At 39.6% G+C, this 25,120-nt stretch overlaps 1 protein-coding gene across 1 annotated transcript in view; it reads right to left on the reverse strand.

The window, feature by feature from the left end:
* Nucleotides 1-25,120, reverse strand: part of arrdc1b (arrestin domain containing 1b) — a 44,847-nt gene that overhangs the window by 11,175 nt on the left and 8,552 nt on the right. The window contains exons 2-3 of the mRNA XM_034895745.1: nt 7,011-7,121; nt 1,364-1,414 (exon numbers count right to left, since the gene is read on the reverse strand). Of these exons, the coding sequence (XP_034751636.1) occupies nt 1,364-1,414; nt 7,011-7,121 (162 nt within the window). The remainder of the gene's footprint in view (nt 1-1,363; nt 1,415-7,010; nt 7,122-25,120) is intronic.

Below are 25,120 nucleotides of genomic sequence, written 5' to 3' on the forward strand. Positions count from 1 at the left end.
CTGGGGAGTCATTCCCCGGAGTCCTTATGTTCTTTTTCCCCAGCATGTTCCCTTGGATCAGAGAGGCTCCAAAATCAGTGTAGCAGCTGTCGCCTTGGTCCCGCTCCATGTTCTGTGATGCCATGTTCAACTGCTACACTGTAGTGCCCAGCTACGTCCTGCTACGTCCTGCTGTGACTTGTAATGCCGCACAGCGTCCTGCTATGCCATGAACTACTACAAAATTCTAACCCCAACCGGCCCGTCAGACACCGCCTACCAAGAGCCTGGGTCTGACCGAGGTTTCTGCCTAAAAGGAAGTTTTTCCTCGCCACTGTCGCACTGTTGCTTGCTCTGGAGGAAACTACTAGAACTGTTGGGTCCTTGTAAATTCTGGAGTGTGGTCTATCTGTATAGTGTCTTGAGATAACTCTTGTTATGAATTGATACTATAAATAAAATTGAATTGAATTGAATTGAATATGAAATATGTCAATTTTGTTTTTTTTCAAATTCTATAAATTTGAATAAGACACCCCAAAATTAAGGAAAGTAGCGATTTGTACTTGCCAAAGAGCGTTGTGTGGAATCAATTATGTTATTTTGGGTAATTAACACTATGTAGTTAAAAAGAACATTGATATAGGAAAATGGGTAATTTTGACCCAAAGACAACATGAGGGTTAAAGTCAAGTTGGCTCATTCTACCTTATGACTTAATTTGCTTCCAAGTCTATTTTGAAGACATAAGAGCATTTCTGTTTGCTGTACCAGCAGGGGGCAGCAGCAGACACTTGACTCTCCAATGAGCCACTTCTCACTACATTCTAGTTAACATGCTCTGTGCTGACACTCTCCAGTCTAAGGGCCTGAAAGGCAGGGAGGGCGAAGCATGGGGGCATGAAGACCAATTAAAAACTGACTGCACAACAGGGAACTAAAAATAACACAACGCCCCCGTCTGATAGAATGTAAGATACTAGGCAGATACTGCACTGTGTGGTGCCATCTATGTTCAGCTGATGTTTGCTTCATTGTGGTGTCGGCCAACTTACATGGGTGTGAACAAGTGGCACAGGTAATAAAGATGAAATATCATGCTGAGGCACACAATTGACATGTTCCTGACAAATCTTTTAATCATTACCTGTATGTAATGATCCTTTACACACCATGGCTATCACAGATCTGTGAGTGTCTGCTTTGTGTTGAAGACAAAGGGCTGACTGCTTTGTAAATACACATACTAGAAAAACTTATCAGATGTTATCACACCTGCATGATCATTTTACTGACGTCATCTGGAGCTGGAAAACAGGAACTGAAGGTGTGCCCCCGACATGGAGGAATGAGGTTAAACGGGTCATCGGGGTTAATCTCTTACCTGGAATGAGAAACTGGAAGGGGAAACTGTGTTCGCCAGCAGCCAGGGTTCCTGTAAAAGAAGAAAGGCTTATCTGTTACACAGTAGACAGACAGAAAAGAAGAAAAAAAATGCAAATGACATTTACTGGTGTATATATATATATATATATATATATATATATATATATATATATATATATATATATATATATATATATAGATTATTATTAACGTTTGTGTGTATGATTGTCTTTATTTCGACTTCACATGTTCCTTAATAAACATTACATGTTCTGTGGGGATCTGCTACTTCCCAGTGGAATGGAGTCACTGAGACAAACAGGCTTTGTTGTTCAAAGACAGCAGAGCCCAGATGTTTTCCGTTGTGAACGGTACTAGCAACAGAAACCAATCAGCCAGTGTCAGAAGAAGTGACGAACTGTTGGCCAACACGTGTAGCTGGCAGAGTTGGAGAACTTCTCAGCAAAGTTAATCAATGATTTATAAGCACAGTGGGGCCGGGAGTGAGCACCCAAGACTGGGTGGATTCTTCTGCTCTGAAACAACACATATGGGCCAGCCTCTTTGGGCCAAGTCTGCCCCTATAGATAAAATGTTTATGTAATTAATCTTAATGTCAAAAAAACTGTCTGCTTCGAATGTGGCACTCAGGCCTAAGCCCACTGGTTCCTACTGAAGACGTAAAGCTATTAAGATATCAGTCATTGGATACACAGACAATACTCATTAGTAGCATCAGTTCATTGTAGGTTCTCTTTCCAATTAGTCAACAACAAGAAAAATATAGCCCATCAACTGCTGTATGCTAGATGTAGACAAAAAGTATTCAGAATCTTATGCAAAGAAAAACAGCGATATGAACACTAGAAACAACCCAAATGTATTTTCACACATCAGCTCAATCAAGCAGCACATGCACAAGAAGAAAAGAAAAACATGCTGGAGAGCAACAAAATCAGACAGCAAACTCTGTATTGCTGATGTTATCAGACGACACAGGGTTAACTGGTGCAGACCTTGCTGTGTTTCCAGAAGCATGTGTGGCATTCTGAGGATCTGAACAGGAAGTGATACTGAAGTATAAAAAGGTGTTTTGGAATAACACAAACTAAATAACACAACTTTAACATCACAAGCTCAGTTAAAGTGATAAGAACATACGGCATCAATAAGGGCCTTTCTATCCCTGTTGTACTGACAGCACCTTGAGAGAGTCGGCTTATTAATTCTCTAGATGAGCTGACAACCTAATTAAATTCTCCCAGACAGCAACATGTCTCACCGCATTAGGGACGGGTACAACTTCTTCTGTCAGTGCTCAGACTGTGTGCGTGCTCATTTGCAATATGTTCACTGGTTGAGGAAGCAGTAATGCTAGTCTAAACCAACACTGTTTTAGGTCTCAGCTACTTTATACACTCAACTGTAGAGAGCCTAGGAAACACGGGTGCAGGCAGAAAAACAAGATGAAGGAAAACAATTAAAGGGGTATATTACATCATATATTGTATGAAGCAAGCTGAGATTCCTAACTTTAGCATACTAAACCTAAGCAGATTCAAGTATCCAACTAACTACATCAATCAATCAAGACAATTCAAACCCATTCTACCTACAACACTAATGACTAGAAAAGACTAGGACACTGGGGGGACAGGGCAATCTACAAAAAAAGAGCTATAAAGACTGAAAAAGAATCTGAAATTGATCATTTGCATATTAATGACTTACCCTGTGTTACCCTGAATTGTTGAACAAAATGTTTTTCTCGCATGTCTCTACAGTGAAGTACACATCTATTACTTCACTTCAAAACTACTTTTCTCTGCAACACAGAGTGAGTCATTGATATAGAAAGGATCATTTTGAAGGCGGAAACTATATTGTCTAGAAATGATCTGAAATGAAGACAGATTCAGCAACTGCATGGCCTATTTCTTACTTAAAATGTTTTCAGGTACACGTTTTGGTCAGTAAAATATAGTGAAATATGAGATTGGATTCTGAACAAGCCGCCATAACAGTGTGGTTTTGAACTTCTAGAGAAACCAAACCCCCGTGAAGCGTTCATCCCATAGACAGAAATGGTCCAACATACTCATTGCTCTGGACGCAGACCAGTCAAGGCTTTTAGAAGCACTTTTCCAGGGACAGCTGTGCGTTACTGCTACATAACGTGAGATACAAGGTAATGGAGCCTTTTATACATTGTTGTGTTTCTTTATAAATAAACAATAGACAAATAGTCTTTAAACCCTTCAGATGTAAAGTTATTTGCTGTCAAAGTGACGTCAAAACAAATGGCTGTCAAAGGAATGCGAACGGCACGTGATGGCTTATTAGCATCAAAATGGCGTCATAGCAGCACCGCTTAGAGGAGGGAGGCTTACCCCTTTGGTTCGTCCAATCAGCTGCCGGTTGTCATTTTTGGGCGACAATACAGATTAGCCCGCCTGCTGTTATGGAAACATATTACATCTTGATGCTTTGGTGTGTTCCATGGCACTTTTGACCAACTTGGGGAGACTGAGCAGTCCAACGGCCTTTTCTGCCTATGGTCGGCCGTCTGGTTGGTGTGTCAGGGGCTTAAGACCTCGTGGCTGATAGTGCGTTTAAAAGTCTGTTCTCATTTAGTAAAATAAAAGAAATCAACGTTGCACTGGTTTTACTTTAAAATGTGCAATTAATTCATTTTCAAATATAATGACAAAAGATATTGTGCAGAGAAGCGTATCAGTGAAAAAAAAGGCAGAAAATGCTACAGTGAGTCTGTCTCAAGCATGATCTAAATATAAAGCTGTCAGCTTAACCACAACCCAACTGCAGCAGAGAAGGTCCTAAAGGTCCTAAACTGAGAACAGCGACAGGATGAAGAGCAAATCACTGGTTTTCACTCCTCCAACCGCCAAACATCTGTGGCATACCACATTATCAGTCAGCCAAAGTGAGTGTCGTTTGCTTTGTGTAGACGAGACGTGCGTGTGTGTGTGTGTGTGTGTGTGGTGGTCTTCCGTCACCCTTCCTGTCTAGCTCTCCCTGTGCCGCTCAACCCTTGGGGACAGAGCGGCCCATTTTCAGAAGAGAATGGGATACGGAAATATGGCAGAGATAAAGGGGGAGCACAGAGGGATGGTGTGTAATGAATTATTTATGTATTTCTGTGTTTGAAGTTTGGAGTGCCTGGAGTTTTACACTATACTCTGTATGTGCATGCGTACAAAATGTGGCATCTGGTGGTATTTATTTTTTAATATTTATTACAGCAAAGTTTTTACAAACCGCACATTTTTTTCTTCTTCATAGTTTAATTCACTTTATAATATCTCAGACTAGCACCGAAACACTAGTATACAGAATAGTTTCTGTACAAATATTAAATTGATACTTTTTGATACTTTTTTTTTACAAAAGAAAACAGAATTCTCATGTTAAAAGTGGTTGGTACAATAACTTTGCCTGAATAAAATAGTCTAAAACTCTCTTACTATCCATTAAAAGCCATCAACAAGACTGACCAGACTGACTATGCCCGCTTTCAACTGACAAATTTGAATACTATGAAAACAACTAGGTCTGTACCAAAAAAAGGTGTTGAGGTTCAACGGTTTTCTGTTAATCATAATACAGCAATACTGTCCTTTATTATTGTTTTTTTTCATTGAATTGATGCAAGTTTACCCTATTTATTAATACTCAGGCTAAATTGGGATTTGATGTGGGAGTGTGTGTGGGTGCATAGGTGCCGATACTGAGCACCCACTGAGCACCAACATTAGCAATCAATCAATCATAGATAGCTTAAATGTTTTTGAAATGACTGCTAACTTAGCTACAAGCTAGCAATCAAACACAACAAGGGCTGTCATTTGAATGGTGTTTTGAGCTAACGTTAGCAATCAAACTGACATAGATAGCTAAAAACGTTTTTGAAATGATTTCCATCTTCTGTTATTGTTTGTAATGAGAAAAGTTCAGTATGATACGGTTTAACTCTGAGCATACGCGACTCAAATCTGCCCTCGACATCGGGCAGTGACAGTATGCTAACAGGTCTGCATGTTACTGTGTGGGAAGGGTGTATTCATGTTTATGCCCGTTTGTTGGTTCAGTCTGAGTAATCTGAGCCTGCTTTGAAGCCAAATTTTCACTTCCCGGTTTGACAATTGATCTAACAGTTCAACTGGGGTGAACTCACAAAAACATGCATTGTTGGAATCATGACACGTTCAAATCACCTAAGTTCACAAGTGGAATGTAAAATAGAACAGGTACATCATAACACTAAACTAAATACTACAATATACTGTAAATAGTCTTTTATAATGCAAAATATCTGCAGTTTCAGCTTCAGAATCTTATAGTACAAGCATTTTGCGAGAAAAAAAGCAGTGAATCTCCCATAAATTCAAGTGTTTCAATAGGTGCAAATCCCTGTTAGTTTATCTTAAAAGGGGGCAGATTTAAAGAGATCTCAATTTCATGTTGTATCTGATCAAGCTAATTTTATGTACTTATATGCTGTTGCTGTAGTTTAAATTCTGAAACTGCATTATATTTTGTATGTACTGTACATTTATAGTTCACAACTTAATTAGAAAGTATAGCTGTCATAAATGTTTTTAAGCATGAAGCAAGCACAAGGAATACAACATTCTACCTACAATTACACTACCTGAATTATCCAGCCATTCAGTATGTATGCAGACCACGTGTTGAAGCACACAGTCCTTTGAGTTAAACATTGATCTGCTTCTTGGTGTTTTAACCAGCATGGATTACATGCTCCAATGACTGCCGTTAAGTCGCACAGTGTGATTTGCATTTACAACACATTTCATGCATGCATGCCACATTTCACCTTCTGGCTGTGGGCAGCATCAGCAACAAATACAAAAGATGGAAGATGACGTTCACAACAAAAGGTTCTTTAAGCTCTTGTTTCCGTGGGTGAGTTTGGCGTCAGTGCAGCAGGGCAGGGTGGTACCCAGATACTGAGGCAGCATGCAGACAGGCAGGCTGGAACATCACTGCAGAGGACTGCTACTCTAAGTGATTGAGGCTTTAACTCCTTGCTACACGGCTGCAAAAACCTGCTGCTGCCATTGTGACATTAAGCCTGTTGCAGCAAATTTTGTATAAAACAAATAAGGGGGAAAGGCAGAAAGGCTTCAATCACTTCAGTGTTATGACGTTGAAGTCTCAGTGCTCTCAGAGGAGAGGGATAAAACACTTTGATTCATATACATGTCAGTTGAGAATCCGCTGGTGCATGTGCTTTGCTCTAAAAGGACCATACCAGTGTTTTTTCATGTCAACACCAGTTCCCCTTCCAGGAGGCCATTGGTTTCTATTCACTGTAGTACAGATCAGATGGGTTCTCTACAAAGTAGCAAGTCTTCACGGTTTTTCACAGTGTAACAAATATGAATAAAGATTAACAGGTGCTTGGAAAGTTAGAAAGTGTCTATTAATGTTAGAAGTTTTTTGTGCACCAAATGGGCAAAACATGTCAACATACTGCTGTGCTTCTTAGAATTAAAAATGTAAAGTCTGCACATAAAGGTCACCGTTCATGCACCTGTGTGTTAAGATGAGGACAACCAGCAGAAAAACAAATATATTCATCAAGCTTTTTCTGTCATCACCTTTGTCAGCAACAGACAGCGTGCTGTTGAAGTACTGCTCCTCCAGAGTCCACGAGGCCTCTTTCATTTTGTTATTGATCCCACATGAGCCCTGACAGTTCACCTTGATGGCTGTGGAAAGAGGAGAGAAAATGAGTCACTCTACAGTCTGGTCCTTGATGCGTTTACTGTTTTTTTTTTTTCCTTTTGCCAAAATGTCTCGTTTCATCTGGCAACAATTCTTCAGGTAAACATCTTTAGGAAACTTGCCATATAAACGGTCACTCGGATTATTTTTGTCAAACTGTGTCTGCGGTGGTAAAGATCTGGCTTTGTTATTTCTGACTCTTGAGCATGTAACCTAAAAACTAAAACTCAATAATTTCCCTTTAGTGATCCTGGGAACACTTCAATGAGAATCATTATTCACATTCATTTGATTTAAAGAGATAAAAACGCTGCGGTACAGGAAACTGATGGAAGTCTTGTGGTGCATTCAAAGTTACTTTTTTCCATCTGGTGGTTGTTTTGTCGTTTAACAGCAATTTCCTGGTGAAATAAGTCGTTGTTCTGAATTCTTGTTATTACATTATTAATAAATCATCATTTTTTTTATTTTTTTCAAACTTTGTTTATTTGGTTTTTAACAAGAATTGCATAGCCATACATTTACAATGCGATAAATATAAAACAAACCATGCAATTCCCTTGAGTTATAAAAACAAAACAAAAAACACAACAAAACGACCTCCAATCACTCCCATCCAATAAGGAAAAGTCCTAAGAAAAAGGGCACACATACACAAAAAAAAAAGTTTTGAAATAAATCAAAATTAAGATGCATTCTGCTACACCTAAAAAAAAAAAGGGTACAGTTTGTGCCCAGGAAAGCGAATATGGAACCATAAGAAAAGGAAGATCCGAGAAAAAGGACACAGGATGAGCAGACAAATACATACACGAAGGACTAGACTGGGACCGAATGGAAATTAACTTGACCAACCAATCGTAGTAATGGCTGCCAGATTTCTGCAAATTTGTCAGAGGAACCCTGTAGTGACATCCTAATTTTTTCAAGTTTAAGAAAATAAACAAAATCCCTCAACCAAAGTATGAAAGTAGGAGGTTGTGGTGATTTCCATTTAAGAAGAATTATCCTCCTTGCAATAATGGTCATAAAGGACAAAGAATTTTCTTGGGAAGAGGACAAAGGAGATGGCCACGAAAACACCCCAAACAAAACACTCTGGGGGTTCGGATCAATTTTTCTGCCAACCACGTGTGATATAACGACAAATACCTCTGTCCAAAAACTCTTCAGCTGGGGGCACAGCCAAAACATGTGTATAAGGTTTGCAGGAGACTGTTGGCACCTATCACAAACTGGGGAAACCGTGCTATAAAATTTAGACAGACGAGCCTTGGTATAATAAACGCGGTGCACAAGCTTGCATTGAATAAGACAGTGCCTATAAATCATTATTTTTGACAATATGGCTTTAGCAATAAACGAGCCATTCTTTAATTTCGCCAACTGTCGTTTTGGGCACTTCTTTTTTTATCTTTCTCAGGCACCGTTTAGGCATCGGCACAGTCTTAAAAGTATCGCTTTAGTACTGGTATTGAATACCCAACCCTACGAGCATGTGAAAAACACAGACCGGCTGCACGCACTGAGAATGAGACACAAAGAGGGATGCCTCACTTAATCATTATGGGCCCTTGGTGCTGGTCTTGTGCATCCTGCTTTAGTGGTTAATAACCACAACAGGCTGTGAATGGTGTTTCTGTCAACAGATGGAAGAGAGAAGGGAGCTGATGTGAAACTAAAGAGGTTACTGGTTTGGATCACAGCACTGATTGTCACCTGTAGAGTCTCGCCACATCCGCGTTTTACTGGGGAGATGAGGAAGATGATGTTTGAGATGATGCAACAGGTTAGAGAAAGCTGAGGTCTTATCTAGGGCTGCACAATATATTGTTTCTTTAAATCGCCACCACGACATCAACTTAGCTTAACATAGCGAGAGGCTGCGACATATTAAAAAAGACACTTGTTTTTTGTGTTAGTTGGAAGGAAAAAAATCAGCCGAAAACTTTAGAATGTAACGGTTATTCTCTTTGAGTAATGTCTTTTATATCAACTTCAATGTTCAGTTTTTCCAATAAAAGACTGTTGGAAAGGATTTCCTTTCCATTTGTTTTAAATTCACCTATCAAGTAGTATTTTAGCAGAAAACCAAAAGCAGCAAAAAAGTACACTTTAATATCAGTTTATTTATCGCATATCGCTTATTTTCCTCATATCGTGCAGCCACAGTCTTATCAAGATTACTCATAATACAGAATGACACACACACACCTGAAGTCATTGTTTCCCTAACTGTTGAAGTCAGCCCGCCACAATACATGAAACACTTGTGTGTCAAACTGACAATATTACATCATAATTGTTGCTCTTCTCCATATTACCCTACCAGCCAAAGCAATAAAACGTGGCTTTTAAATGTGAAGTAAATGCATTTGAAGGATTTTATTTTTTTATGCCAGTGGATGAGGTTAACGCAAGAGAACTGGTGAAGTTAAGCAACAGGCTTTCCAGTGCAGCTGTTTGGAGAACAGGAAATTAGGTAACGGTCTTCTCACGCTTGACCCAGAGATCAAAAAGATAACAATAGTTTTTGTCCACACAACAGCCTTCAAAGGTTCACACTAGCACTGGATACGTTCTATGACACACCAACAGTTCTCCAACCAGGAAAAGAACTGAAGTGAGCACAGCATCGCTCTCTCCCGCTCTGTATACCACCCCTCCTCTCTCTATCCTTGATCCATCTGTGAGGAAATGAAATCACTCTGATAACGCGCGCAGGCACACACACGCACACGCCAGAGGATAAACAGAAAGATGGCCCAGCCCTGTATTCTGATAAGAGTCGGGCAGATAGATGGGGCTCAGTATCGTTCCAAATGTGTTGTTTGTTTTGTTAATGGGACTTCTGAACGTGTAACTTTCATTCTTTCCCTTTGTGTTTAGTAGGTGTGATTTGTAATATAATGTTCACCATCTGAGTTTAGTGTGGTAGCATTTTATAATTAGCGCTATTAGTATCGGACACATTACAATTTGACCTGGTGATGGTGCAAGATAGAAAGTTAAAGGAGCACCAAGTCTTTCAAATTCATCTTGAGGGGAATATCACATCTGCACCAAGTTCCATGGCAATCCACCCAATATTTCATATGACAAAACAAAAATGTGAACCTGCTGGAGGTGCTAGAAGAAAAGTCAGGGGATCAGTAGGATTTATCCTCTGGCTACCATGGATATTTCTTTAAAAGTTCATGACAATCCATCTAATAATTGTTGATAGTTCCGTAAAAAACACCAACCGGCTAATGGAGCGGGTTTTAGAGATATTTCAGCCTGGAAAAAGTGGTGACCACCATTACCATCCCGGTAGGTTTAAAAAAATATGTTGCGGTAGGTAAGGTACGTAATTACAGTGATGCAAACATCCTGTTAATCCTCTAATGTGGAGTGAAATAATCCCAACAGAGACCGGTAGCAAGCTACCTTGTGAGAGTGTAACAAAATGTCTACCTACTGTCATCTTATTGCCCAATCTTGCATGACAGTTTGATACATAATGCTACAAATATGATTTGGTCACTACTCAAAAAGAATTCTGGTATGATAAAAACATGTCCAGGCAAAGAAACAACCCTAAACACAGATTCTGATGTAAAACATATCACACCCCAGACTGTGTTTGACACACACACACACACACACACACACACACACACACACACACACACACACACACACACACCTCAAAGTGGCAGATGGCTGGGCTCTACACCGGCTCGACTGTTGGCACAGTTTGTGGGACGAGGGAGGGGACCTCTGCTGCCGTTAAAAACCAAATCCAAAATCTGCAGTTCAACACAAACACTAAACACAACAGTGGCCTTCAGCCATGCAGACTACCGTCCATTTATTCGATCATTAACTAAACCCTGCAATCAGCAGATGCTCCTCCAGCCATCTGCCTCACATATGAAGGAGAATAATACCTTTAAAGTCCACATTAACATTCCCTGTGACCTTTCTGGGGCCATCATCACATTACACAGAAGCAACAGTAGAAGTGTGAAGAGGACAAAAATGTCAGAAAAGGGAGCGGTTACTGCAACAAGATATTGCTTAAAACTGGAAAAGGGATGAGCTCAGCCCATGAAAGGTCAGTGCAGGGGTAATCTGTTAATATCTCAGGCAGCAGCAGCAGGAAGAGCGGCTGCAGCACAGCTGAATAGTGAATAGTTGTGTCATAATAAGATATGGGTTGCTTTGGCAGAAAGACTGGCTGTCTGAGGCTGAATAATGGCCCGACTCTCCAACCGGCACATGGAGCCAGATGGACCATGAGCGGTGATGACGTGTTTGATGAGACGTAGATGCAGACATAAAGATACTATGTGGTCACATTTACCACGAATGCCATTAAGGCAGTAGAAGTCCAAAACCTTAACTTAAACTTGAGTCTTTTGCCTGGTTCTAGTATAACCTCATGGGATTTCTCATTTTTGCAGAGATCTTTGTTCTTATTTCTGTGACTATACAAGACTTTCCCTTTGTCCCTTCCATGCAAATTATGGAGACGTTAGTGAGAAAACCCTGTACAGACAGAAATGTGACATAATTAATAGAACACCAGTAATTATGGTATCTTTTGTGTGCTTTCCAAAAACAATGCAAAAGGAACTTCATTGTTGCTTACCACCTAGGATAGTATTACGTTGATGAATGAAATAGAACCTGTGATGTTGAAGTTATGCACCACACTATGCCATCTAGAACATCAGGTTACCTGACACTTTATTTATTCCTTATTTTGTGGGCTTTCTGGTGGCTTGGAGGAATGTAATATTGAGTAACAACATTGGTGACGCACGCTAGAATCCACCAAAGCAGATGTCATTTTTTTATTTGCAAAAACTTTACTGCAATACTTATACTTCCAATAGCCTTTACTGCATTTTCTCTTAGGCGATTGGAATTTATTTTTACTTGTATGGGCTATGTATATCGTAAATGTGCATAAAACAGTTGCAAAAAAAGTGCATTCTGACAACTCTGAGCATTTTTTGTGCACATTCAGAAGATTAATCTAGCTGCTTTGACACTTACAGATGGCAGGGGCACGCTTACATACATTAAAAGAACAAAACCTTGAAAAACAATATAAAAACAATATGAGTAAGTTATGGCAACATTTGCTTATTAACTTTTTTTTTTTAATTATTTTTTCGGATGAATGTGGTTCATAATCAATGCTAAAACTCTCCCACTAAAATCAGTTTACAAATCAATTTGAGGCCAGAAACAGTCCTTGAAGTTCCAGATCCATGCTAAGTGTGTGATCTACGATGCCCAGTTCAAGTAGTTTTTTTTTTACATTGAAAGTCTGAAATACTGTAGTGTAATTGCAATTTGGTTTGGTTTGTGAAGCTGACATCAACACACCAACGGAGGGATCACACCCTGTTCCTGCCAGCACAGGAACCCACGCCAGAAGCCAGCTCGCCACAGAATAAACCCCAGCCTGAGGGAGACTGATACTCAGTAGTCAGAGGGAAGCCGGCAGCAGAGCATGCTCTGACTCAGCAGCTGGCTGGATTTGTTGCCAGGTTTGTTGTTACATGTCCACGTATTCTCCACAGTTCAATGAGAGGGTCTGTAGGAGGAGATGATCCTGGTGCTACTACTCATTAGATTTAATGAACTAGACTGTGTGGGCAGGCAGATCCAGGAGACATGTCAGTCATAGAGTCTTCTGATCTGGCTGCCTCAACATAACTGCTGAGATATATTGTATCAAAGTGTTCTGTGATGTGGGTTGAAACAGGGTGTTGGTGGGTCGAGGAGGATGTGGGTGGGAGTTGAAGGTGTGGAACTGATAAGTACGTGGAGAACTCGAGAAGGTAAGATTACCTGTTTTGTGTCCTTGTGTTGCCTATCTGTAAAGTGTATCCTGTTTTTAGCGCACTTGGCTGGACAAGATGTCCCACATGTGGTAATAAAGTCAAACAAGCGACATCAGAAGATGAGAAACTTGGCCGAGCAAACTAATGCTGATACAGTACCTTACTTTGAAATTGCTACTTTTTTAACAACTGTATGTTCTGCATTGAATAAAAGAAATTTGAAACGTTAAATGTCTCAACACAAGTAACGGAAGGAGAACTTTGCCTAAAATTAAATAGTCTAATTGGAATTTTTTTTAATTTAAATGAAGAATTATCTGAAGAATAAGTAGAAAAGATGACAAATCTGACAAAGTATTCATGGCAGCTTTTGGTAGTTGCCAGCTTTGAAATACTCATCCTTTAAAAAAAACAAAACTGTTTGTTGACAGTTTAATCGAGATGGCATATACTGTTGCTATGGTCACATACAGTTAAGTACTGTGGTTAAAATGTTGACCGGAAAAAGATTTGTCCTCTTATACAATGTCAACAGGCACCTGTGAGCCAATCAGAAATGAGTATTTCCCATGGCAGTGGTAAAACCTTTGTGTAATCTAGCTCTGTTCGTTGTGTTGTTTGTTGATTCCTCTACGGCATCCTCCCTTTTTTGGCCCTGGGATGCATTCTTTGTCTCAGTTTTATTGTTTGTCACTGTTTATTTCTTTTTATATGTAAAAAAAATAAAAAAATGTTCTACTCCACCTCTCCTTGTGCAGGAATTTTGTCCTTCAGGGCATTCCTTCCTGAAACTATCTGCCCGTTACACAGTACTGCTGTTTGTTCTGTCACTGGATTTTCCAAACAAAAAGAAGATTTATTTTATGATTGAGTTTCTTTACAGAAAATGATGTTCGCACACACAGTGGCGCTAACAACAGTATTTAAAACATTGGGTGAGAAAATGTTTAGAAACAACTGTTTCCATGGGAAAAAAGGGTGTCTGTGAGATAGAAGCAGAGCTGGCTGCTTGTTGCATCACTACATGGGGAAAATGAGTCAGCTTGGGGGTTGGTGGGGAAGCATGCCGGGAAGCTGGGCTGATAATGTCAGTTCCTTATTTCCACTGAGTCCGGTTTTCAGTCGATGGCTGGAAGCACAAAGGAGCCTCAGTTAGTTTAAGGTCTGAACTTTACGGGAACAAAGCAGAATGACGAAACCCCCGACCTCGCACACAAAACCCACCAGACAAGAGCTGTGTCTTTACGACGGCTAGGATTTCATCGTGAAGTGGGTCAGGAGTGTGAATGAGATTAGAAAAGGGCTGTTTGAATGGCTTAAATTGATCAGCATTCCACACATGCACTAAAAGGCTCCTCCGACGTCATATATACATTCCAGCATATTGAGGCATGATAAAGTCCCCAAGCAGTGTCTGTGTGATAAGACTGGACTGCTTTAAATAAGGCTGCTGGAGAAATGTTCCAAACCACAATACTTACAGGGGACGTAGCAGTTCACCCATCGTTTGGTGGTTATGCTTGAAAAACTTTGATTACTTAACCCTGATGGGTTTTAAAAACATTGTAATTATAATTTCAACATTTTGAAGCTGGGATGGTCCTAAACACGCAGGACACAACTTACCTGAAGCTTAGAAAGCAGTAAGGACGGAACCTGTATTAAGGTTTTATATGAACCAAAAATGTGTATTTTCAGGTTTTACTGGTGCAGTTTTGATGCATAGATCGTTCTGTTTGCACAATCCATGGTAAGATTCCTACAGAAGAATACTGCACATAGATTAATTACATTCATTTTTGTCTCTGCAAGACTAATTTCACCAGCAAGGTCAGTGCTCAGACAGAGAGGATCTTTCTCGGGGAGTTTTGAGATTATTCTTTTACCTTGTAGCATTAACAACAGCCGTACAGGACAGGGCAGCAGGAACAACTGACCCTATGTTCCCTGACAATTTCTATAACCTTTTGTCAAAAAGATCTCCAGTATCTTCCACAAGCCTCAGAGGTCCTAGCCTTCACTCTGTACCACAGGACAGCCGAGTAATCCGAAGCTACACTTAATACCTTCATTAAATCTTTAAGAGCGGCAAACAATTAGTCCTACTCTGCTTCCAACATCGCCCTCCCTCGGCTCCTTTCTACTGCCTCTCAGTGAGGAGTCAAACACGGCCACCTGATCTTATGATCTGTTACTCCTGACTGGGAGGGAATCCCCTGCAGCAGAACAGAGCCTGGCTGTTTGTTCAGACACGTCTTGAGTTACTGTAGAGCCGCTTCAGTGAAAGAAAGATACAAATGTCTGCACAGCTCCATGCCCTCTATTAGTGCTTCTCAGCCAGACAGTCTGAGGAACTAAGAAGCCACAGGAACTAAATTCAGGAACTTTTCTCAGCTTCTCATTTAGTGAATTTGTGCACAAAGACTCGAGAAGCATGATGATTAGGCATATCAGATCCCTGGACAACAGTATGAAACAGCTCTTTTTTGCATGATACAACAACATAAAGTTACCATGTGCATCTTAACTTACTGTTGTGCAACTGTGATGCCTTTGAAGAACTTAGAATAACCTTTAAATATTTAGGTAAACTCCTGAGTATGGCATGGGAGAGAAAAGACACAATACATAGGAACATATGCATTAAAACACACACACTAACAGCGTCAAAACCAATCACAAACATCTCTAAATCTCTAAGTTACATTTTTAAATCAGACTATAGAATTATATATTTAAAATCCTTTGTACTTTTCAGATTAAGGTCATTTTGGTGGATATTCTTCTACTTTGGTACTTAAAAATAAAAAAAAACTCGTTTAAACAATGAAAAATGATTTTTTTTCTGTTTGTGACTATTTGGGAGATGGGCTACATAACTGTCCGATAACATTATTTCCATTTCCCCACCCCTAGCAACCAGTGCTTGCTTGCAGTTGGTATACAGGCTGTAATATAAGTTGTAGTTGTGGGGCTTTGGTTTGACCAGTCAACCATTCTTAATACTACAAACTATATCACACTAGTTCCTCTCGGTCAGGAAAGTATTTTAGTGAGGGGCTTCTGGGCAAGAAATTAAAATGTATATCAGTTTCTAGGGGTGGGAATCACCAGAGGCCTTACGATACGATATTATGATACGTATGTAACCATACAATATTATTGGGATTTTAAACATATTGCAATATTCTGCGACATATTGCAATGTATTACCTTTTTATTTTCCAAACTTCAATTTTTTTTCCCAATTTCAAATTACAGTATGTCCCCAAAGTAAAACTTTGTCAACATCTGTTTTATCTAAAAAGATACATGTATCCGTTTGTTTATTTCACTTCAATTTTATTGCTACAAAATAAGCAGGGGTGGGAATCTCTGGGCACCTCACGATTCAAATCCAATTCAAAGGCCAACAATTACATTCTAAACCGATTATCGATGCAACAGTTGTCTTATGTACATGTAAATCTGAGTTTGTTAATCACTTCCTAGACAAAGCAGCTAGACAACGCTTAGAATTTGACATATGCAGTGTTTGTCATACACAAGTTTAAAGGTATTTCTGAGGTGGTTAGATGTAATGTGATGAAGTAGATGAACAGCCTATATGTGTTTTGCCTAATTGTTTCATGTATGTCTTATCAGATTACATGCATATCTACAAAATGAACTAATTGTTTTCCTTTTGGCCAGTTTATGTATTTTTTTTCTGCCCTCTTGCCTAAACTAAGTTGTTGTCCATTATCCGATCCTCTTTCAGTCACTATGTTTTCTCTAGAGAGAATTGCGATGCATCTAAGAATTTATTATTTTTCCCACCCATAAAAATGGTATAAAAGTAGTGTTATCAAGCAGACAAACTGACCAACACATGCTGTATATATAATAAAAGATCCATACTTGGCATCATTGTATTGATACGGTATTGCCATGGAAAATATCCTAATACCATGATGTATCGATTTTCCTGGTCGAACTATCGGGAGAATTCCATATTTCATATAAAAATTGCTGGAAAGGTCCCAGCGCTTGGCTACCCAATGGTCGTTGCTGTATCACACCTGTAAGCTTGACAACGTACAGACTGGTGACAAATTAAAGCTAAAACCTTAATAAATGAGTGGAGAAACATAATAAATGCAGATTCTTCCATTGAGAACACACAGGTTAACTGAATGGTTTGATGAGTATGAAAATTATATAAATTATATGTTATGGCCTTCATTCACCACATCTCAATCAGCACTCTCCATCCCAACACCAAAACACTGAGAAAAAAAATTGATTCATGTACGTATCGCGTTTCTTTGCGCCGGTTTTTAAAATCAATTCCTTTCCCCAGAACAGATATGTGTTCATTTATTTACCAATGATTTACCTAAATATTTTCTGTTTCCACGGTAGTACCACGGCGACTACGTCATATCTTTTTCCAGCTAAACAGACTGAAATCAGAAAACACATGTTTTGTACTTCTTTACCAGTGAAATGTCTGACTGACATTCTTTTTTTTTTTTAAACATTTAAACATTTATTTTATAGAAATGTCTCATGATATACGGCCTCTAAAAGTGTATTTTTCAACTTTTTTTTTAAAGAATTGAAAGAAAATTGCAACACTCAATACCATTGAATCACAATACTTCTAGACCAGCAATAAAGGAACATCGCAATACAAACTGAATCGGCAACAATGTATCGTTAAAGAATCAAATCGGGACAAAAGCATGTCGTCCCAGCCCTCGATGATGTTGGCCATGTCAAACTAGTTCTCGTCACTACTGTCCACTTTCTTGCTGCAATATCAGTTACGCACTCTGCTTGGAAAGTAATCTGTCAACATTCAATCACGGACCAGCCCCAACATATAATATTCATCTCTTCTATGGTTGCTGACGAGCTTTGCCCACTTGAGTCGGATCAGTTAATGACGTTTGCGTATGTGTTTAGGGTACTGTACTTATCTGCGTGTACACTACAAACACAAATCCCTGCGAATGTTTGCATGCATGCGTAAGAAGCTTACGCAGAAGTTACATCATAATAAAACTAGCAGACGAGTAATCTGCACTGTGCACACTCGCTCCAATGTTACCCATCAGGCCCTGAGAATTTCCACAATTCACTGCATTGGCCTCAAATCCAGACATCATGACCGGAGGAGATACACACTGCCGCTGTACTCAGTCTAGGACAACAAGATACTCACACACACTTAGCAGCCAAAATATAATCCCCCGGTTTCCATTACACAACATGCAGCAAAAAGGGAATTTCTATTTCTATTTCATCGTCTTGCTATTTGTTTGAGACTTTCTTGAGGATGTGTAAACATCTCCGCCAGCTTAGGATCACTATTGATTGTATCTACGTCAGCAGAGAAACAGTGGTCTCTCCCTTTGGGGCAATCAGCAATGCATTAAGTTGACCTGATCTCAGTGTACTGGTATCAGATACAAAGCAGCTGGTTTTAGAACCTTTCTTGAATCAATCTATATCTTTAAAAAAAAAAAAAAAAAAAAACTTGATTTTTAAGATCAAGATGAAAACTGAGGGTATGATCGTGACAGTTTACCAATCTTAGACTAAAGTTTAGTCAAAGTTGACAAACTACAGTTATCAGCTTTGATTGTGTGATTAGTCATCTAGTATCAGCTGACGCCCAACAGTAACCTTCAGACCTGTGCTCACTCACTCTCAATGTAACCGTCAGTTCTATACCAGCTGATTTTATGATAAGGGTTCACTGGAACTGCTCTAGTGTTGTTGTTTTTTGCAGCAGGTATCTGGCTCATCAGTACTATCCAAAGACTTGGGCTAGTTATGCTAACAGTTTCCTTTTATTTAGGAATACATGAACCAGTGTCATGAGTCAAACTTGCAGTTGTTTTTGGAGGAGGACATGCAGCTAACACAGTGTGTATGCCATTTCCATGGGTTTGGTAAGAGTCGTGAGGGACCTTTGGTTTATACGTTCAACAGTAACAGCTGCCGATGGCCTGGGGCTTTACTGTAGAACACCGTGGAAGGACAACAGACCTGAAACCCTGCTGTCTCCAATGAGCCATTGCCAGAAAAACTGACAAAGAGTAAGAAACAATAAGTTACTGTATATTCAAGTATAAGTTAATGCTGCGTCTACAGTATCCATTATGGAATCATCTACTGATAAAACAAAAAAAAAACACACAAAGTAGAGCTTTTTTTACTGGTATTAACTTATTTAATTAAAGGAGAATTCTGGTCAATTGTCAATGTAGCTCTGTTTGTAAATTTAGAGTGCTGTCAATAGAGAAAAAAACAAAACAGTCAGTTCTGTCTGCACCGTGTTATCCTCCTGCTAGCGTTAGCACCCAACAGACTTCAACAGGGCAAGTTTTAAACGTGTTTTTAGCCTCTTAACATGTTCAAATTGTCATTAAAAGTGCCTACACGTGCTGTGTTTCCTTCAGAGTGACCACAGTGAATCTGACTGCCGTAGATGTGAGAGAAATGCATGAAAGTAATGCTAATTAAGCTTTGTTTAGTTCCTGTGTTGATCTTGCAAGGAGTGCTTCAGGACCGTCAACAAACTACAACACCGAAAAGTAATACAAACACAATTTCAAAAATAAGCATATGCTTATTTTTTTTTAAAGTAGGTGCTGTGGTAAAACTAGCAGGAGACAAGTTATAATTGAGGTAAGTTTGGAGACACTACCTTATTTAATCATTAAATTGATAGCCTACATATTTTTGTGTTATCTCTTTGCTATGTAGTTTGTAGACGGCACCCTGAACAAATCAGGAACCAAGAGAATCGTATCCGAGCGCAAACGGCACCTCTGATTCGTATTTCAATCATTTAATAACCATTTAAGACAGTAACTTGCCGATTTTGCAGCTAAAAGCTAACAAGCTAGCAGTCACAGACGTCTCTTTGGGGTCTTTCTAGCTTCTGCAGGTGATTTTCTATCCAGCCTGGAACTCGAGATCAGCCTCGAGCTCCGTATATTGTATAGGTCTCCCATGAATCATTGCGAGTTTATCTACGGAAATGAAGGCACACTATATGCCTCATATAGGGGACAGCGAGAGCAATAGAGTAAAGAGTGGGAAAGAGAACAATCTTCCAAGTCAAACCAGTAAAATGTGATCAAGGATAGTATATAGCTACGGAAGAGGACTAGAGCCACTGGTGAAATCAGAAATCAGAATTCTGACTTTAATCTCAGAAGTCAGATTTCTTATTTTAATCTCAGAATTAAAAAAAAGTCAGAATTCCATAAAAAACTGTCAGAATTCTGAGAAAAAAAAATCAGAATTCTGAGAATAAAGTCAGAACTCACATACATTTTTCACCAGTGACCCTAATCCTCTTCCGTATATAGTGGACAAGAGACATGACTAGCTTTTTACAGAGGAGAATGGCATCACGGTTTTGAGAAATGGAAGATATTTGGGCCTTTTTTGAAGAAATATAAATAGGTTGTGCTTTATCTGAGTTATAGTGTTTCTTATGTTTATTTTTGCATACAGGAGAACTGTTTTAGACAACACAAATGCTTGTGTACCTTGTGACCTTAGCTCTCTGAGGGTTGAGAGGGTAAAAACACATTTAAAACTTGCCCTGATTAAGCCTGTTGGGGGCTGACGCTAGCGGGAGGATAGCATGATTGTTTTTGTTTTTCTCTGTACTGACAGCACTCTAAATTTACAGACAACAGAGCTACTTGTTGGAATCGACCGGAATTCTCCTTGAATGCAACAGTCGCCAAGTGGAGGTATGAAGGGCCAAGTGATGTTCTTTTACTTGGTGATGCTCATTCCTCTATTCTGGGAACCAATCTATTCATTTTGATCAATCGATTTTATGTGTCACATGAAATCGTACAAAGCATAATTACAGGGATATTTAATAACATCGCCACACATACAAGTTTACAATCACCAACATGTACCGTGTGTGGCTTGTATAGGCAATGACATTTCTTTTAAAATACGATACATGACGAGCTTTGTCTGAAAGCGTAGGTGAGATGGGTGAAGAGGGAGAGGTCAATAAAGGATTAGCAGCATGTGGGGGAAGACGGAACAATGATTTAAACCTCACACACACACACACACACACACACACACACACACACACACACACACACACACACACACACACACACACACACACACACACACACACACACACACACACACACACACACACACACACACACACACACAGGTTATAAAAGCCTGCTCTCTGTGTGTTCTGCCGAGAGTTATTCAATGTGGTTTCTATCTTCACATCCACCAAAACCTCACAGGCCATTAGCCCTCTCACCAAATATCAAATACTGCTTCTCTGCTGTCTAAGATTACAACACCTTTACACAAAATATACTTTTTACAACGGTTCAATGAAAAGGTTTATGCTTTGGTCAGAATAATCCACATGCCACATCTGGCCTGTTTGGTGCTGGCCAGTTGTGTACAGAGCTTGTTTGGTAAAACAGCTGTCTAATGCTGATGCTGAAAACCCAAACGATGGATTGAGAATGATCTTGGCCTGCATGACGACATCTCCTAATGATATTTTGCAACATACCAGTACAACGATAAACAGACTTCTTATCTCCAAACTGAGATAGAGCCCTTCTATCTTTGGTTTCTTTGTCAGCACTAATCAACACTTTGTTCCACTTCCACAGAAGAATGGCATTCTCTCTGGAAACTCATTTTTAAAAAGCATAGGAAGTGGGACAGCTTTTTAAAGAGAGGAAGAGGGGGAGTGATCAGGCGGATGAGACAGAATCCTCTTATGATAGACCTAAATAACCAACAGTGGGGTTAGGCAGGGTGTTGGTTATGGAGGTCAAAGGATAGGTATTATTAACATGACTAAGTCCAATGGGAGAGGGGGCAGCTGGTGCCAAGAGTCCCAGCTAACAGCACCACTTCCATGGGCACAGCACACTGACTGATAAAGTGCTCTACATGTGGATCGATGCCACCCGCACACAGAGAGAATGGAGTCACTCTGAGTCAGTGTTTTCCTCGCTGAGTAATCATGGGTCATACTCCTAATTTCAGAACAAAAGATACCAAAGTGAGACAATAACCCCTTCTTCTTCAGTTCAAGATTATGTATGCACACATTATGAACCTTTTCACGAGGACTACAATATAGGAGGACAATACAAAAAAAAAAGACAGAAAACAAGTACTTTAAAAGAAAATCTAACAGTATAAATTACAAAGCAAAATGAAGTGTGCCAAAAGGTCATGATAGCCTATCAGACCAAACTAATCACAACTAACTTTGCACTAGTAGCAACCAGCAGCTGTAGTAGATACAGCACAATTACAACAGTAGTAGTATTAGTACAGTAGCAGCAGTAGTAGTAGTAAAATACAAGCTATGGACACATGTGTTTTATTCTTCATAAGCCAGAAAAACACTAGATTTGTGTTGAATTAGTTATCGTATTCAATTTAAATGTACTTAAAGGCTGATGTGTAAAAATAAGAGCTGTACGAAAATTCCTATTAACGCCACAATTCTTTTTTAACACGCCGTTCCCGCACGCACGTCATGTAATTTGTGCAATACTGTAGTTTGGGAAATAAGGAAGCAATGCAGCAGTAACACTGTAGATCCGTGCTTTGTGGATGGCTAGCAGAAAGTGTAAAGTGCTCCGTGAGATCATCCAGGGGCATCAGCACACCCGCCAGCCGCTGTCTGGCTCGCCGCGGCAGAGTGACGCACATGTCCGTTCTGATCTATGAGGTGACCCGCGCTGTGCTGAAGGGAGAAACTGATCAGTGATGCCGTCACCTAACAGCAAGCATGCCAAGAACAAGACGTTGATGGATGTGGTGTACGCTGCACCCTGTATGGCTTCGGAGGCTAAACCTGATCCTGAATCCCAAATAAAAGGCTCTTTTAAGAGCCACACACTTAATCTACATAGAGACTTCCCATTGTGACTAACAGGCTTATTACCTACATTTGAAATAAATCTATGATTTTTTTAAAAACAGTTCGAGGACCCCCCCCACACACCAAAACTAATAAAGAAAGTAAAATATCAACATACATCAATATCGTGATATGAGACTAGATATTGTCTTCAGTGTCTCCCACAGGTTGGTGGGTGGCGCAGGATGTGACAGCGTGGCGCACGATAGCTGGGTCCAGTAATAAGCTAGGTGATACAGATAAATTTAAAGTGTAGCCATTATGTGTTTTGTCAATTAAATCTGGTTGGTTTGTCAAATGTTCTCATAAGGATCTCATCTGAACCGAGTTCTGTCATTCAAACAGCTCTCAGTTGTCGTTTTTTACAGCCAACTAAATAAAATCTCGGGGTTTAGTCCTCACAATATCGTTGTCAAGGTATTTTGTCAAAACTGTTGGGATATTTGATTTTCTCCTTATCGTCCAGCCCTAGCCCATAAATGAATAAATAAAAGGGTGTTTTGAATTCAATTCAATTTTATTTATAGTATCAATTCATAACAAGAGTTATCTCAAGACACTATACAGATAGACCACACTCCAGAATTTACAAGAACCCAACAGTTCTAGTAGTCTCCTCCAGAGCAAGCAACAGTGCGACAGTGGCGAGGTGAATGACAAGCTCAGTTTCAGAGCCCTTCCAGATGGATCTCACCACAAGAATAAAATGATTTGCATATACTGTTCATGTGAGCATTGAGTCTCAAATACTACTTAAGCATTAAAAACCTGTAAAATATCCCTTTTAAAGAACATTTAATACAGATAAGAAGTGTATGGTTAATTTACAATTAATCGCAAGTTAACTATGGAAAACAAGCTATTAATTGCGATCAAATAATTGAATTGACTGACAGCCCTAGTTTAACATCTGTCCTCAGAATGATTCAGTCCACTAGCCTCAGCGCAGCTCTTCTGCTTCTCAGATCTCTTATCATTCGCCCTTGGGGGCAGTGATGTCATGATGTACTCAGGCCGCCAAGTCTAGACGGTCACATAGAAACCGCGGCCTGCAGGGATGTCTTCATGAGCCAGAACAAAGAGGTACTCATGCACTGGATTCATTGATTTACGTCGTGTCAATTTCACAGTTTTCACCTGCTAAACCAGCATAAATCTGTCCAAGTCATAGGTCTGCAAGCTTCATCATCTAATCATTTTCATTTCTTACTCTCTTTCTGGTTCTGTTTCAACTACTGTAGCTCCTGTTAAGTATTTCAGATGAGCATACAATACATACTGTGTGTACATGTTCCTCTCCGCAGTGTTAGTGGCAACTACTCAAGCTCAAACTAGTTGATAAAGAATACATTTCTTCATCCAACATCACCTCTGCCAGTTCCTTCAATAATAGCAATGCAAATTAGTAGGGTAAGAAAATATTTAGAATGAAGAGAGTCATCAACATAATAAGTATAGACAAGATACAGGTCTTTATGCTACACAAAGGATTAAGTGTTCTGATTTTTAGGCGACACTGCAGGCTATTCAACGAGACCACTGCCCTAAATGTTAATGCTAAAGCAGTTCCTAATCAGATTTGATTTTCAATTTACCAAGTGTCACCAAGACACTGGAGCCAGTTACAGTGGTACTCCAGTGATACATCATTGCACTTTTATAAAAAGGCCTTACTTGTTTGAGTCAAAATAAAAAATAAAAATAGTATAATGGTGACAATCAAAGCAGCAGAGGCGGAGATAACCAACATCCACTGAATATTGATAATATACCCCGTGGTTTGTCTTATCACAAGTTGTCCATAATAGATTTGTTTTTGAACTGATTGCTGCTGTGTGGAAGGGTGCTGACTAGTCTAGGATAGATCAAACATGGTGATGTGACCCGCAGACAGTAACAGGATGGGTTATTCGCTGACTATGCACAATTTTAAGACGCACAGTAAGAGTGTGTGAGAGAAAGAGAGAGAGCGAGACCTGAGAGGACGTCTAATCTTGTTTACATAAAACCGGTGGTTTGTATTACCACAGGTGATGAGTGGGATACAGAGAATGATTGTGTTTCTGCTTTGCTGAAAGCTAAACGGAGATCCACTACTGTTATCTGAGATACAAAAGAGCTCATTTTCTGCCTACATCTTAAAAAGTGTCCATTTATTTATGTGTAAATTCTGCCCTACGCTCCT

Source organism: Etheostoma cragini, chromosome 16, assembly GCF_013103735.1.
Source record: "Etheostoma cragini isolate CJK2018 chromosome 16, CSU_Ecrag_1.0, whole genome shotgun sequence".
Classification (NCBI taxonomy): Eukaryota; Metazoa; Chordata; class Actinopteri; order Perciformes; family Percidae; genus Etheostoma; species Etheostoma cragini.